The sequence below is a fragment of the Ostrinia furnacalis genome, unplaced genomic scaffold (assembly GCF_004193835.3).
Source record: "Ostrinia furnacalis isolate ACB-3 unplaced genomic scaffold, ASM419383v2 OfSCF4162, whole genome shotgun sequence".
Lineage (NCBI taxonomy): Eukaryota > Metazoa > Arthropoda > Insecta > Lepidoptera > Crambidae > Ostrinia > Ostrinia furnacalis.
The window spans coordinates 211,852-230,289 of record NW_021134401.1 but is presented as its reverse complement, the minus strand read 5'-3'; the positions used below and the strand labels follow the sequence as shown (position 1 = coordinate 230,289).

Below are 18,438 nucleotides of genomic sequence, written 5' to 3'. Positions count from 1 at the left end.
TTTTTTTATTTATTTATTATTTATTACAGCAGACAACGATCACATCAAGCTTAACATTGTGACATCTTATGATGTTGTAATGATAGGGATTGTCTACAAAAATGTAGTTCTGATGTTATATGGACTGTATAAACACACTTCAATTAATTAATTGGGTAATACTAATATAATTAGCAGCTAACTTATTTTCCACATTTATCTCTATGTTTGTAGGTGAAAGTAGGTACTTGTATATTTCTAAAGAATGTGCCAGTATCATCCCAAAGTCGCTAGTAAAAGAGTATGTGAATCTAATTTTATGTTACGGCATAATATCTTAGAACAAACTGATCTAATTCTGGAAATTCTTTGACTGAAAATAAAAGTAAGCTAGGTGCGCCATTCCCCAGCGATATTACGCTATTCTTTTATATCTGAGATAAAATTACGCTGGAAATCTGAAACACAGGTGGAGACAAGCCAACGAGCCATCGATATAATGTGTATTGAGTACACATTCTATACGAAATAAGGCTGCTTTTGAAACAAGGGAAGGTGCCCCAAAAACAAATGATTTTACTATTAATGATCATCATCGTCTATTCAGCAATAGGACGTCCACTGCTGAACATAGGCCTCCACCAATGATTTCCATGTTGACCGGTTGGTAGCGGCCTTTTTCATATTGTACGTGCTGATACGATACAAGGCTATTTCTCATCGCCACGGTTCTCATCGTCACCTTCGTGGCGAATTTTATTTCTAACTTATTTCAACTTTTTGTAAACAAAAATTGTAGCGCTTGATGTGAAGATTGTATTCTCAGTAAATCAGTCAAATAGTGAGTCTCGTTTGGAAGCTTGAACGTGTTGAATTTTTTGATGCCACGAAAGTGATTCTGTACTTCAAAGCAATAATTTTTTCAAACTTTACTACGGTAAATGACTCTTAAGTGTTTANTAAAATACTTTTTACTTTTACTTTTACTTTACTTTAAAAAAAAATGTCTGCATAAAATGGATCGTAACCTAATATGATCTATGAACAATAAAATTCTTCCGAAGTGTGCCAGAAATCAAATCAAACCTTGCTTGCCATCTATTTTCTTGCATCCCACACCCCGATTCATGGTTGAGTAGGGCCGTAGTCAGTTGAGCAGGGCCGTAGTCAGTTGAGCAGGGCCGTATTAATTGAGGAGGGCCGTAGTCAGTTGAGCAGGGCCGTAGTTAATTGAGGAGGGCCGTAGTCAGTTGAGCAGGGCCGTAGTTAGTTGAGCAGGGCCGTAGTCAGTTGAGCAAGGCCTTAGTTGAGCAGGACCGTACTCAATACTCAATTATTAAGACCTACATTTTATCTCAATATTATCACTGGCGCAGAACTATCAGAGCATTCCCATTTCAAATCAGTTCAAGACGTGAACCAGTGAATAGCAAGTTAGTTTTAAAAGAAATATTCTTGATATCTGCACCCTTTACCCTTGAGCTTAAGAGCCCTTGTTACGTCCCTGTAGGGTCACATAAGGAACCTCAATTTGTAAAGTGAACCTCACAATAAATAAAACTTTCATGGAAATACGTATGTAGCACGAGTAAGCCACTTTTTCATGATGGAATAGACACCGTCTACACAGTAGATCATATATACAGGGTGTCCCAGAATGGGTGAATCAAACTGCTAGAGGAGGTAGCTCTACTAATGTACTATCCCTAAAAAATATGAAAAAAAATTGAGTTCGGTTTTTTTTTAAATAAAGTGCTCTAAGTCATTATTTTCAAAAGTTTTTTTACAGATAAACGAAGCGATCATGTACAATTAATATTAGTAAAAAAAAAAGTACAAATAAACTCCAAACGCAGCAATTATATCCAGATACTTAGGCAAAGCTGATTTATTTTCAATTTAAAAAAAATAATTTTTGTGTCCTTGTGCGCTTTATTTTTTTTTTCACATTTTTTAGGGATAGTACATTAGTAGAGCTACCTCCCATCAGTTTGATTCACCCATTCTAGGACACCCTGTATACTGTGCCGTCTATCCCCAGGCGATCTTCTGAAATACAATTCTAAGAATATTCCTACATCGCTTCTGAAATGGATGTTTATATATTGAAGTAAGTAATGGAGATGTTTATTTGATAGGTAACTAATACCTAAATGTCTGTCTTTTAGAAACATTACGGTAATTAGCTCTAGGCGTTTTGATCTAATTAGGTAGGTAATTAACTGTTGAAGAATCGATCACCGACGATCTGAGGGCTTAGTGTGAGTTTACATCAAAAATGCTCATTAGTGAGTGCGTCAAAAATGACATTAAACTAAAATTTTCATACATTTTGTTATGTAAACTCACACTCAGCCCACTGGCGAAGGTTGCGGGAGGTGCCTGGATGCGAGTGGCGCAGGACCGGTCTTTGTGGAAAAGCTTGGGGGAGGCCTTGGTCCAGCAGTGGACGTCTTTCGGCTGAAACGAACGAGGGTAGTAACTAGAATGGTTGATTTAAAAAAAATGATCCGTTTCAAATATTTAGGTTAAGTAATACAGTATTCTTAACACACATTTCTTTATAAGACGTCAGTCCGGTGCGTGTTTCGGAACGAAGCTCAAGTCTTAATTCAATTTCAGACAGACTGAGGCTGCCCAGCCCACTGACTAAATTTCAAAATTCTGACATGATGGATTGTCAGGATTTGGTTGGAGACAATACAAGATGGACATTTTCTAATTATGACTGGGATATAATCGTCTGCTTAAAGTTCTGAGCGTTGTTTTGTAACAGACCTGAGTCTTCTGACGATAAGATTTCAAAGTACTTTTTGTCCATTTATAGCACACAATGGTTCTAAGCAGAGACAATCGGAGTCAAAGGTGCGGATTTTCCTTAAAACAAAGCCCTATTCTGTATTGTCAGCCATTTTCCATTGATCTGCTTCCGACAATTATAGTCAAAGATCTAAAGTCGCCATTAGCATCAAACGATATCTAAGGCCCAGAACGCACTTTATTATAGAAAACAAGTCTAAAATATATCGAAATAGAATATAATTAATATATGAAATGCTTAAGGAAGACGTAGTGCGGGCAGCGCAAGATCAGATGTTGTGGAAATCCTTGGGAGACGCCTTTGTACAGCAGTGGACGTCATATGACTGAATACTAACAGCATTGTTGTGTTCCGGCAGTTAGAGGTAAGATAGCCAGTTCCTCCGTGGTTGAGGATTCCGAGTGAAGCTCGCTTCCACCTTCGGCCTGATCATCACTTACCATCAGGTGAGATACAGGCCAAGAGCATTCTCGTTGTGGATAAAAAACGATTAAAGATTGATATAAAATGAACTAGTTTTTAAAAATAAAAATTGTATCACAGGGCGGACTTGTACTGGTTATCAAAAATAACTTCTAATCATTATTAGGTACGTAAACAAAATGGGCACCTAAATATTTTTTTATCTGTCTCATATGATATGAAAGAAATTATATTTATTGACTACAACTCTCACGGGCCTTTGAACATCTGCTTATTAGAAATCTAATAAATAACATGTTGATAGTCTACCTCTTTTTAATGATAAAATTAATGGAAAATAAGAAAAAAGTTTTAGTTAATATAATTTATTTGCAACTATTATATCGAATCACATGAATAGTTCAATCGTCAAACATTTAATTTAAGTGTTAACTTAATTAGACAATCATAATATGTAACTACTAATACAGTCAGTTCTAAAAAGGTGACAGTAGGTACAACATTATAACATAATTTGGAAGAACGTATTACTTATTAAGATGGTTTGACAAACATGTGTTTTTTTAACACGAAAAGGAATAAAGAATAAATCCCTATACTTCCTTTGACAGTAAGGAGTTAGTACATAAATTCTATCATCGACTGAAAGAAAACTAATTATTTTGAGTCCATTATGTGTACATTATAGACATGTCTTTGTTTTAAAGCAAAATAAAAATAGTTAAAACACACATAATTGTTTGCATGTTTGATTGACAGCGCTAATCTCAGGTCCGATTTAAAAAAATGATTTTGTTGCTTAGTTCATTTATCGAGGAAATCTTTAGGCTATGTAACATCACCCTAAAGCCAATAGGGGTGGAGCAGTAAAGAAAACTGCAAAAACGAGAAATTAATATAATTCGAACTATTTTCACACGTACGAAGTCGCGGGCACAGTTACAAATCGGGTAGTTACTAGTTACAAATAAACTACATCATGATAAAAATGTAACCTCGCGTTAACCAAGAAATCCATAATACACTCAACATCAAATAAACCGCACCTTCCGCGCCGCGAACTTTAAAGATTTTCTTCTGACACAATCATGGTGCCCCAACAATATTGGTGTTATTTGAAAGCCCAATAAATATCCCTAAAGAAAAACACATTTAATTTATTAATAAATGATTAACATATACCATAAAGGTGACTTGAAAAAAGACCTCACTTTGGGCTCACCTCTGGGATTTATTAGACCAAATTTTATGGTTATAAAACCAAATAATGATCACACGTGTCCTCTTTAACAGATGGATAGCGATTAATCCCAACTTAACAGTTTTGTAGCCATAAAAGTTGGCTCAAGCGTAACTACCTATTTTTTGAAGAAGTGACTCTGGATCCTTCTAAAGACACATTTTTGGGGTAAAAACCTTTCCTTTAATGAAATAAAGTTTAGAACTAGGCTTTTAAATGGTACTGGTGGGAAGTGGGGATGCATACGTTTAAAAGTGCTTGTCGCGGGAGGTGCGATTTATTTGATGTTGAGTGTAGTAAATCCCATCTTAGCAACTGTCAGACCCACATCGTCTTGTAAGCTGCGATGTTGACTGTACTTAGGTAAGTATACATGTTTATAAATTCTTATCCAACTGTAGCACTTAACCGCTCAATAAATTTTGGTGGATTTTGTTCTAGAGACAGAGGCCCTGGATGTTGGAACTAATATCTAGGTAACTTTGTAGAAAATCTTTATAAGGTGAAATAGGCCACGAGTACATTATTTCTTACATAGTATGACAATTTATATTGAATGCTTTTGGTAAATAGTAATTTGATCGTAGGTCGAAGAAACTCAAGCGGACGAAGACGTGAGCAAACGCTAGGTTTTATAAACTTCTACCTTGTGTAACTTTACTTAAAATAGTTGGATTTCCCTCAGACTTGGAATCAAAGTACCTATTAAAAAGATTTCTATAATGGAAAATTTTAGAAGAATAAGAGAGAATAAGAAGCGTTTATTTGCCAGAATACAGGTTATAAGGTTCTTACAAAAAAATTTTAGTACAAGTATTCAACCTGCATGCAGGTGTGCAAATACATTTTGTCAAGTGGTAAGTCAGTAGGATCACTCTTTATTAACATTACATTCAATTGTATCATTACATTACTTTAGTCAATTTATTATTTACCTACATTTACATTGTCATATTTTTATAATCCATAAATTCATTCACGCTGTAAAAACAGTACTCAAACAACCATTCAGTCAATTTTATTTTGAATAGCTTACAGTCCAAAGTTTTTAAATTGTCTGGAAGGTTGTTAAACAATGTGATACACATATTGAATACATTTTTTCTATAAATGTAAGTGGAACATTGAGGCTGATATAACAGATTCACATAGCTACTGAGCTCTTAGTTTCCTTGTTTTTACTTCATTAAGTTTCTGAAATAAATTAGGGTGAGACACTACAAATGTGCAAACGTTCCTTATATACATGCAGGCTAAAGGCAGAATTTCTAATTTTTTAAATAGGGGTTTGCAGCTATCTGTAAACCACGTACTTGTGATGGCTCGAATGCATCTCTTTTGGAGCTTAAAGACTCTTTCCACGTCTACGGAGGAGATATATTTTTAAAGACATCCTTTAGGGCAAGGGAAATTCGTTACATTTGAAGTAAGGAAGAAGTTCAGTAATAAAATATGAGGTTGTATTAAACTAGCGTTGTTTTTGAACCCGCTGGGAATTCGTGATTTAACTCGAGTAAAATATTGTCATTTTAGTATCATTGGAACAAAATGTAGACAGAGTTTTGTTTTAAGTAAACATACTTACTTGCCCAATGTAATTACGAGTATGTATTACCAAATAATCTAATTCGTGAACATGTTGAAACTACTTATTTAATAAATCTTTCGCGTTCCATTTCAATTAAATTCAACGCTAAGCTGTAAAATGCTAATTGTAACTCATTAAATATTAAAAGTCAGTTTAAAATCGTGTTTCTCTATCTTATCTGTTGAAACGCGAGAAAAATTCTCAAAAAACCAAAGACATGTCTACAATTATTAATTACCATTTACAATAACTGTTAGAGAAGACAAACACTTCATTAAGTTAGGTACAATAAACAAGTAGGTAGTCTTTAAATAAGTCTTCAAGAATCCTAATACAAAACCTCATTACAAAACGTTAGTATTATAAACTAGTTACATTTCAAAAATACATTTCTAAATAGTAAAGAAACGAACAAAAAATTACATCTCCAAAATAAATACATAGTATTGATTCATATCGTTTAACATTTCGTTTTCGCAAATAAATAACTTCTGATGTTACCATTTTTTAAGCAGAGCGAAATATTATTTCGTTCACTCTCAATTTTTCCCGTTTGATATCCGATTACTCATCTCCAAATATTTATCTAGCTTGACCGAAAATAATTGAAGTAGAGACATGACTCAATATTTATTGAGGAAAACGTAAAAAATATAGAGTCAAAAAGTCAGATTTTACGGATTGATGATCTTTAGAATTTTCACGGCTCTTTCAGATTTTTTTTCTCTTTTAAGCTTCTTGTAGGTATTTCTTCTAAACTTCTTTATAGAAAAGGTTTTCATAATAAAAATGTGTGACAGTTACCTTAATTAACTTCAAGTAAATAACAAAAGTACACGTAAGTAATATTATTAGAACTTTTTATTTGTCTACAAAACGCGCGTTTCGTAGTTAGGTACTACGTGGGTTACGAACTCACAAAAACGTCACGCGGTGAAAAAGCGCTCTGAAAAATCCCTTTCTCCTGAAGTCAATATGAGGCTAAATCTAGAATCAAGAAAAAATAAATCCTGAAATTTAATAGTGAAAATAATCCATCAAAAAGTAGACAGGTTTTATTAAATTCTTTACAAGTTAGGGGTTACATGAGCAAACCTGTGGAAGTCGATTTATTCTTAATTTCAAAATTTAAACACGATATACATTTTTGTGCATCCTACCACGTTTTGCGTAAACTTTATCTATGTTAATTGATAGTACAAAAATATTTGTACGTCGCTAATATTTAGGAGAAGTCGAATAGTCCTTAGGGTTACAGACATACAAAAATCAAGCGGCAAATATAATTTTATTCAAAAACAGCATGAAGATGGAACTAGAATGCTCTTTCAAAGCGGCTGTCAACCTTTGTCGTGAGGGATTTACAGAAATAATAATTCTTTTTTTCGGTGACAGACTCTAGAAATAAACAATTGAAAGTCGCAGACTCCTTGAAAATCTGACCTTTCTTTTTTCTTTTCTTTATAATGGCCATCGCAATATTTCACTTATTTTTTTAACAACCTCCTTAGAAACTAGATTGAAATTTATGTATCGTACTTTTTTCAATTGGTCGTTTGTCATTTGTTTTTACCTGACTGTGCCAGAAGGGGGGTTATTAAGATAGGGTTGCCTTTTGACTCTCTAACCCTGAGGATATTTTTTCTATTAAAATATGTAAGTAGGTAAATTAGCAGAAGATGTATAACAAGTAAACAAGTATTATAGAAGTATGTACACCTTTCTAAAATACTTTAAAGCTCGATCTCCCCTTTTGGGGTAATTAGGGCTTGTGCATGATTCATTTTTTAATAAAATCAATGTAAAAACTAAAAAAAATAATGTTAAAAGATTACACAAAAACTTTTCTTTTTTAATAAAAAAAACAAATAAAAGAAATAAAAATTGCAAATCTAATTTATTTCTTTGTAAAAAGTTGTTTAGTTTAAAATATGTAAATTAATTACACTTAATTTAAGTGGAATTTTACACAAACCCTAAAACCTTTGTTCCTATCTAAAACTTAGAGACTTTCTCTCGGTAACAACATCTTAGAGGTAAGTACTACAGAAAATACACAAGTATCAAGAAGACCACACGAAGAGAAAATTAAAAGGACAATACACAAAAAAATTGCAACTTTTCAAGTATACAGAGTAATATTTTTCTTTAAGCCTCGTCTACACTAGGTTCACACATTTCTCATTTTTAATCGAATACAGTCATAACTCGAAAAATCGTATGGAACTACATAAGTTCCTTATTGAAAAAAATACAATTTAAAAACAAGTTGTTGTGATTCTTTTTTATCGAAGCTGCAATTTGGTTCCCGGTTTTATTTTTACCTTTGAAACTTACTTTTTCTGTAATTATTTATTGCTGTCCTAATATCAACGAGGCTTTAAATGAGAAATACATACATGATGTCCCTTTAATTTTATCAAATACTTAACCTAGTCTCTATTAGAAGAATTTGTTACAAATCGCTAACAATAAAAGATTTTTATTTGCGTCATTGAAAAAATTTTTTTTATCAATCAATAATGGAAGGTCATAATAAATCATTACTTAATTCTGTGGTAAAGTGGAGCAGTGTTTAATGACACAGACAGGGTGAAATACCTACATGTCTTTTAATTTAGATTCTAAATTATAACTTAAATTTAACTCAAACAATTAGTTAACAGTCAGTTTAAATTATCCGCATATGGACTCAAACCGCAGACCTTTGTTAAACTTGTTTCAAACTTCCAAATAATGTTCATTGAGATTAATATGACTTGGCCAATTTGCGACCTTTGACCCTCGAAGCCAGAGGATTACAACTAACAAATAGATAGAACAGTTTATAAAGTGGCGGTTAAACTTCCGATCGAACATATAGATAGGTCTAAAAGTTAGTTAGGGGGCTCACAGACGAAACAACTGATTGCTTGCGACTTTATTCGGCGACAGTCACCGATAATAACTGACGGCAAATATTCAAATTAGACGACTGTCGCCGATGCATCGCGACTCTCGAAGAGTGGCAGTCACTACTACCGTTTAGTTTAGTCAGAGTGTCGACATGTTGTGACAGCGAGAGCCACGAGTAGGTGACAGTCGCCTACAGTCGCTGACCGTCGCCTACCACCATCTCAAGCAGTCGCCGATATAATGTCGCTCGTCTGTGAGCTCTCTAACAGTGCCTACTAAGTCGATAAATCCTTTAATCCCAAAGCTTTGAATCGGTGCTATCCGTTTCTAACTTCAGATAGTACCTACTTGAGGGTGAATGGAAGAGATGAGTAGGTACATCAAATTGAATTCGAAATTTTAGTTTAGAAGTAGATAGGTATGAAGAATAGAGAAAATGATAAATCAATTTATGAATAATCCATTTCATTACTTTCTGATTGAATTATACTATTTCGGAAGTAAAAACACTCATGTTGTAAAATCGCATCAATCTTTTTTTACGACAAAAATATTTAAAAAAAGACTGTTTTGACTTTTGAGTGACTTATGCCTGTTTTCACCATCCATCCCTAATTTTTAAGTGACCCCAATGAAAACAAAATTCTTGTTATAATATTATTACCATAGGGATCACTTAAAAATTAGGGATAGATGGTGAAAGCGGGCATAAAATTATTTTTTTAATGACGCAAATAAAATATGAAACCAACACTCATGTAAAAGTCGTAGAAATTTCTTCATTAGAAAAATATAATTAGTATATCTAATAGTAACACGTAGTATATTAAGGTATACCTATAACCAGTTTATACACTGAACAAGCGTTTTTATATTATGTCCTAAGCTATGATAATACTGACACATAGTATTACTAACAAGTCATATGACTGTACTTAATAATAATTATGTTTGTGAAGATGTTACAATGAAAACAAGTTAACGGTATTACAGTAGGTACAATGCAGCATAGCACATCTCGCTAAATAGTATTGCATCTTATCTGTATTGTAATAGGTGTGATTTTTCAGTCAGAAGAAAAAATAAGATTCAACAACTGGTTTCTACAAACATCGTATACGTCATGTGTTATGAGCTATCATAGTGAAAAATAAAATTAAGTTTAAAATTAAATATACTTTTCAGTACCTACGAAGTACGAGTGCTTTAAGAACGGGTGCTATTACAGAAGTCTTTACAAATCTCAAACGTTGAAAGACAAGAAAAATATATTCTCTACTACTACATACAAAAACTTGATAAACTTTAACGAAAAAAAAAAACAAAGAGCGCAAATATTGTTTTTCATAAGCCACATTCCTTATTTTTTGAAAAACTTAGAATAAAAAATTGTAATTTTATCAGTTCCACGAAGTCTCTAATTGTGTCTTTTTGCGTTAAGACAACATAGTCCAGTCATTATAGTAAGTTCACCTCGGAATTCGAGATACCCAGCTGTAAGTCTGTAAATACGTGTATATTGACACCCTAAAAGTTGTCTCAAAACCTACATATGGTAGGGTGTAAGCAACTATTAAATTTCAAGGTCAACGGTCACAAAAATCGTTTTTTTGCGCTTTTTTTACAAATATCTCATTTCCTGTGGGTTTTTTGCTATTTGTATTTATTACCAATATTGTAGAATACTAAATTCTCTACAAATTTTGTTTAAATACTTTTTTTATACGGTGAACCGTTTTCGAGATAGAGGGCGGAGAGCGCGCGGTCACTGCATCACTTCAGGTCTACTTAAGCGGTTTAGATTTTTCATACAAAAGGATTTTCCCGCTAATTCCTGTGGGAATTTCGGGAATTCCTTGTTGTAACTAAGCTTTGAGTTTACTAAGGTACCTACAGACAGACAGACAGACAGACAGACAAAAATTTAACTGATTGCATTTTTGGCATCAGTATCGATCACTAATCACCCCCTGATAGTTATTTTGAAAATATATTTAATGTACAGAATTGACCTCTCTACAGATTTATTATAAGTATAGATAATATGTTTAAAACCTTTTGTAATGTAGGGAACAATTTCCTCTGCGAAAATATACCATGAGAAAATGTTAAATTACTTACATTTCATACGCAAGGCATGACAATTAAATGGATAATAATAAATAGAGGCCTATTATATACAGCACAAAAAGCAACAGACGGTGTTGATTTATATGGCACGACACACTTTAGAATTAACGACGCAAAAAATTACTTTCGTTTCTTTTATTTTTATTCAGTCTGTTACACGGGATATTCTTTGAACACCGCTAAAAGGGGCTTGTTTTTTATGTGAGCGTATTTTCAGGTGCCTTCGGTCGCGAGAGTCACCCAAGCAAACAAGTGCGCAGATCGCTCCGTTTACACAAGAAATAAGAAAATAATTGTGGCAAGGTTGAATCACGATCAGTGCGTCACTCCGTAGTCTGTCCGCCTCGGCTCCGACCGAGACCGACCGATAAAACGTTCCCGTTTTATAGACAAATTCCAATTTATTATTCAGGCGCTCTGTCTACAGTGGTGATATTTCCATGGTCGTAAAACTCGATGTATTAGTAGGGAATTTAGTGCAATGATTTGTATGGAGACCCCTCCACTTTGGTATAGAAGGCTCATTTTTGCAACAGTGGTTCTTTGGGTGCTCCTGAGTGGATTTCCGTCGGTAGACATCGGGAGCCCCCCCTGTGGTACCAGGGGGAGGGGGGGCAAGTTTCCTTCCGCCGCGCTTCACTTTAAGGCCCATATCTTCAAAACTATGGGTATTAGGGCAAGTGTGGTATCATTTTCGGATAATTAAAGGATGGCGAATTCATTTCTAGAACAAACTTTTTGCCTTTTCATACAAAAAAATTGAAATATTGAGTAAAATTCACAAAAACCAAAAAGTATTTTTTTAAATAAACGTCGTTTACTTTTAAACCACTGGAGATAATCTAATAAAAAAATATGACCTGAAAGCTACATTTATCAAGATTATAAAAATATAACATTGTATGGTACTTTTTTCGCAAAAAGTAGGTGAAAAAATTTTTTTCTTCAGGACAAAGCGGGCTAATTTTATTGCGCATCGGAAAAAAATATTTATTTTATCCATGAATTCATACTATTTGGTTCATGAGCAAGCAAGGATTATTATTTTAGAATTTATTTATAGTTGCTGGCACATCAATCTACCATAATTTGTATTTTTTCGTCAATTGATTTTGAACTCTATGTTTTTTAAACAAAATTTGTAGAGAATTTAGTATTCTACAATATTGATAATAAATACAAATAACAAAAAACCCGTAGGAAATGAGATATTTCCAAAAAAAGCGCAAAAACCGATTTTTGTGACCTTTGACCTTAAAATTTAATAGTTGCTTACACCCTACCATATGTAGGTTTTGAGACAACTTTTAGGGTGTCAATATACAAGTATTTACAGACTTACAGCTGGGTATCTCTAATTCCGAGATTCTTACCTAATTTAAGCTTAAATGACTGGACTAACAGAAAAACAATAGAAGGTCAGCAATAATATTTTTCTTTACGATATGAAAACATGAAATTCCATGAATGAGCTGTAAAAAATTTTTGCTAACTGTTTTTGTAACGAACAGTAACATGACAAACTGATATTTTTTAAATGTGAATTATGAAGGACTTAAGTAAAGTAGTAGATAATTGAACGAATTACAATAATAATATCGTTTGAAATCTTTTAAGAAAAAACAGGTAGTAATTCAAAATGCGTTACGAAAATTGTATGAATAAAATATCAACATAACTGCCATTAAGCACCAGCCCGTCATTAGAGCCAGCAATAAAAACCATAGACTTATTGTATTTTTATGGGTGTTTTCTCTTTCATTCTTTTACAAAGTATAGTAATTGCCGAAAATCTAAATATTTCATACAATTTTGAGCGATTGTATTTTGCAAACTGCTAATTTAAACTTTAACAACCTTACTTATAAAAAGTTACACAAGCGATTAACAGTTGTTTAAATTGACATTTCCATCGTCACTTTAGACAAGTGTTCAACACGCGAATAACTTTTATAAGTATAGGGGGGTTTATAGAATTGAGAATGTTACTAGGTATGCAAAATCACTTGAAACCTATGTTACAGTTAAACTTTTACATTTACAAATACATTAGTTTTTATTTCATTCAAAAATACCCAGTAGTTATGATTTTATAGGCATTCAAAGTTCGCTTAAATATTGAGTCCCGCCGACGGTCACGTGACCCCGTGTGACGTACATTCACAGCGTCCGCTCACTAGAAAACGGATATAAACATACTTACATTTTTTTTTTGTAAATACAAACTTATTATACATATTAACACCCAGACCCATCACAGAAATTAAAATTGAACCAAACCCAAACTTGATGCGATTGTGTCGTTTTATTGCGAATTACCTTCCAGCTCCATCATTAGACCCCGATTACTATATAGAATTAAAATACTCATCAATACAAAACGAACGAGCCCAAACTCGATGCATTTAAGTCGTTTTATTATAGAGTTCCTATGGCCACCTTCCAGCTCCATCATCAGATCAGCTCCATGTCATCATAATATTGCATGGTCATCCAAATCACATGTGTTTGCGAAATTTCAGCTTAATCGGTTGCTTGGAAGTGGGTCTTAATTCAGTTTGCAAGATTCCACCCATACAAATATGAGCCAGTCGTTGTAATATGACGTCACGCGCATAAAATGGCGGGCCGGCCGCCGCCCGCACTTTTAAAATTCAATATCTTGGAAACTAATTAACGTATCGAAATAATTCTTTCACGTGTATTTTTTATTTTTAACAGAGAATACAGAAAGCTAAAAAACAAAATTAGTGAACATTCTTCATTGGGTTAAAAACCTTTTTCAAGAATAAAACAATTGAAAAACGTGAAAAGAATCTCTATCAAATATTTCACATCACTTGTTTCAGACAAAGGACACGAAAATTGCTGGCAATTGGTCGAATCAGTTCGTATATTTCCTGATTGCTTTACCTATTGTTATTACAGCATTTCACAAATAAACAATGAATAAATTCCGCACACGTTCTGTTAATGAAACAACTGAAATGCAGATTGGAAATGCTTCAGCCTTTTAAAGACAAGCTCATCATACAATGTAGGTAGAGAAAGAAGGTCTGTGGTTTTTTATAAAGCCCGGTCTGTGAGCACGTAGAATTTTGTCCAATGACCCCTAGCTACCCATCCTTATCGCTCGCGCGTAGTTGCCAATCCAATGATATTAGCATCTCTACCTAATCTGTGAATGTCAGTTAACTTTCCTCGGGACAAATTTGACCTTCACTGGTTGGGTTTTTATTGGCGGTCAAGCTGTAGATCCTGGCTACACAGGGGTTGGAGCGGTGGGAACGAGAGGTGGGAATAGTCCCGTATAGCGGTTAACTTTTTCTTCAATTTATTACGAGTATGTTGTACCCCGCCCAATAGAACATGGGCGGGAAAAGTAAGGTTACTGATTCAACAGACAAGGGTATAAAATTGATTTACTTTTGTAGTAAATAGATAGGTAGATTCGCTATTATTGTTCACTGAACATATGAATTGAAAAGATGTAAGAGAAAAAATTTAAACAAAATAAAACAGTGTGCTTAATGTTATTTTGATTATTTTCTTCATTTATTATAAATTTTAACGGTCCTTCTGTCCTTTCGTTTTTCAATTATGTATTAATATAACTTGCGTGTTTTCATGGCTTTTTCATTTGAATGTAGGTACGTGGAATAAAATCACAGGAGTTTTCCTCAACTGACGACCTTAATTGTTTTTTTACCAAAACATTTGTAAACAAAAGAAAAATATATTTAAAATTCCAGCTAAAGTCAAGTAGGTACTTAGTGAAATTAAAAGTATGATCATTAATTAAAAAGTTAATTAGTTTCTTGCCATGCTAACAAAAATATAAAGCTTCAAAAATTATACTTAATTTTATCAAGTGTGAGATGATTATAACATTCAACTAGTAGTAAAGCTTATTTTCATTAAAAAAATATTAAAGAAACTAGTAGGGGAAAATCAAAGTGTTTTGTGTCGTAGAAGATACTTATTGATATGACATTAAGACACAAGATAGTTTTATCACTGTCAGAGGAGATAGATCGTTCCATCTACGAAGACGCGCCCCACCATTCTTCCGCTAATGTTTGAGTGTTATTGGTACACGCAAAATTTATCCATGAGTGCACACGCACACTACAAATAATGACGCTCGAATTGCTCGGATCAAACTCCCCGCACCCTACACTTCCCTCGACCAAAAATTGGTGGGGCGCGTCTTCGTGGATGACACGATCTATAGAGAAGGTAAGTGTGTCAATAAAAACTATTTTTAAATCATGACTAGAAAAATAGGAAGGAGTTCTTAACATTAAATAGATTTACACCATATTTTCCATACATTTAAAGTTCATAATCCTTGCTGAGAAAGTTTATAATAAAACGAGTTACCAGGAGCTCAGAAGTTTATAGGACGTGTAGGTTCTCGCAGGACTTTGATTTGGAGATGTCATTGATGCAAATCTTTTGGAGCAGCTCCCTGGCGATGCTTAGAGAGATGTGGGTGCGGGAGCTGGCCAGCTTCGAAGGTTTTGCTTCTTGCTGCACAAGAAATAAGACTCAAATTACCATGGCAACGAATTAAAAAGTTCAGATTGCTATGCAAATTTGACGAGGACAGAAATATCGAATGGAAATGTGAGAAGGTACGTTTTTATCTTCAATTGGATTTCGTTCGACTTGGAATTTATGATATAATATCTATTTGACAAACGGAATTATTTTTATGGTAATCACTAAGGCTGTTACACTGACGCGGCCTGTGGTAGCGGTATTAAAAATGATTAACGAATCTTGATCTTTTTAGCTTAGCCAGCGTTTTCCACTAACCACGCCAGTGTAAAAGCATCTAGATATAATGTACTTATAATTTATAGTAATATAGATATATAGCCATCAAATACTCGTTATTTTAAGAAAAACTTTTACTCAACTTCAACTTTTTTTAACAATTAAAAACAAAAGACAATCGATTTATTCTTTTAAAAGTTTGGTAGCCTAAGGCTGGGTTGCACCATCTTACTCTAACTTTGACAAACATCAAAAATCTATCAAACTCCATACAAAAAACCCCGGTTATCGTCATAGTTACGGTCAAAGTTAGGTGGTGCAACTCAGCCTAAGAAAATTTTGAGCTAACAAATTGTTTTTAGGCTACCAAAAAACAAAAGAGGATCGGCTCATTCTTTTTTCTGGAACCCGGCGAGTATCTTTTTCAGTTTGCACATGCTCGGCGACCTGACCTGTTTGCCCTGCTTCTTCGCTTGCTTCTTCTCCCGGCTTTCCTTGAGGCGGATCTGCTTCAAGATGCCGACTAGCAGCTCGTCCACGTTGTGCTGGATGCCTGAGGAGGTCTCGATGAACTTGCTGTCTTTTGTCGTGGCCAGCGCTTTGCCCTCTGTTGGACAAATTAAAAGATTAGATCACTGGAAATATGCAGGTATGTCTTGCAGCACTAGAGTTTGTTCCCATAAACACATCCCGTTTTTTACAGGAACTGTTTTTTGTAGGATCCCGTTTAGTAGTAGACGTGTTTTAATATTAACAATATTAACGTCCACACTAATACCCGTTAGCAGTGTCCCACAAAAAACGGATCCGTTTGAATTTATAATTTGAATTTCAAACACGCATGTCCACACGACAGTCCAATTGTGAGACTGGACCCGCTGGATTGCCGTGGAACAAAGCCCTTACGCTAAATTTTTTCGTGCAACATAAACAGTCATATTATAACGTTATAAATAGAACCTCTTTGTATAAAAACACTGTTTTCTTTTACTGGCCACTTATTATTTTTTAATTTGGAATTTAATTTAGAAAAGAGATCCCCGTTGCAAAGTATGACAGCAAAATGTTTTCAATAAACCTATATCTCTGCGTTCACTTCGCCCAGTTTGTAATGAAATAGTTTTGCTGTCATGGTTTTGCGGTAAAGGTGCGGTACCGACGTTGTTATGGCATCCTGGAAAATTAATATTGAAATACCTACCATATTTTAGTCGAGTTTGACTAATCCTGATTATTTTGAGTTGAATATGCTGAGCTAGACTTCCCTAAGCTAGCTGATTAGTCCCATTTGACGTATAGCTTGGAATGAGTGAGTTGAAGAGTCAAATTCAAACTGTGTAATGACAATGACTATGCTCACATGCTATTGGAAAAATTCAACCACATATCGCCATACGGACGAAAAAGAAGAAAAAAGTTGAAAGAGTCTAAGGCAGTGGCGTCTGTGACATCAAAACCCTCGGTATAGCTACCGGTTTGTGTCAACTTATGTCTTGATCTAAAAGCATCACTTCTTCTCCCATATGGCCCAATGTAACGGTACTAGATTTAAAACTTAGGTAATCGTAAACAAACTCACCATTGGTCGTGACCTGTGATGTGATGACCTGTGATGTGATGTGTCGTGACCTAGCCCTGGCCAGGTCAGGCTTGTTCCCCACCAGCACGACAGTCCGGTCTGCAGTAAACGACTCGCGTGCCAGATACGAGAGCAACTCATTAACGCGCACGAAGGAACTGCGCGCGACTACTGAGTAGACCACCATGTCATAAAGCGCCATCTTTTGTCACCATTGAACCTTATCAAGATGATGCTTGGTCGCAGTAGCGTCAGTAACATATTATGAATCCACTCTCTATCTCAATATCTGAGAAGAGGATACCATTTAAAAAGTGTACCTGTCTTCTCACTCGCCATTCAGCTGCATGCTCGAGTATTTGCGCTGAGTCTTTTGATAGGAAGGAAAGTAGACATTTTCTGGGCAAACTCGCTCCACCATAGATCACATCTGCATTCCTTGGGTGAAATGAGTATCAAAAGCGAGCCCATACTGCATAAAGAAGGTATCACAGAACTCACCATTGGTCGTGACCTGCCTAGCCCTGGCCAGGTCAGCCTTGTTCCCCACCAGCACGACAGTCCGGTCTGCCGTGAACGACTCGCGTGCCAGATACGAGAGCAACTCATTAGCGCGCACGAAGGAACTGCGCGCGACTACAGAGTAGACCACCACGCATGCGTGAGGCTCGTACGTTGATAGGCAGTTCTCCACCTGTGGAAGATGTTCATCATTAGTGACTATTCTACTCGGCTGCTGACAACTCCACACTTGTGGCGGAGTTTTGGGCTGACACTGTGTAGGTTTGTTGTCGACACGATAAGAAGAAAAGTGGCTATCTACAGTAGGGTGGAGCACGGTTGTATGGGAAAAAATTTTTTTTTAGTTTCGAAGTTCTAATAGGGGGGGATTTGTGCCTTATATGAAAGTATAAATAACTGTATTTTTTTATCCCATTTAATGAATATCTTCTGCCTCCGCAGTAACTTCAAAATTTTAAAATTTTATTTAAATTTGAAAG

General features: G+C 34.8%; 1 protein-coding gene across 1 annotated transcript in view; it reads right to left on the bottom strand.

Moving 5' to 3' along the window:
- Positions 1-15,474: 15,474 nt before the first annotated feature.
- LOC114358994 (uncharacterized) overlaps positions 15,475-18,438 on the bottom strand; it is a 200,162-nt gene continuing 197,198 nt past the window's right edge. Inside the window, exons 12-14 of the mRNA XM_028313210.1 lie at positions 17,939-18,131; positions 16,311-16,465; positions 15,475-15,609 (exon numbers count right to left, since the gene is read on the bottom strand). Of these exons, the coding sequence (XP_028169011.1) occupies positions 15,475-15,609; positions 16,311-16,465; positions 17,939-18,131 (483 nt within the window). The remainder of the gene's footprint in view (positions 15,610-16,310; positions 16,466-17,938; positions 18,132-18,438) is intronic.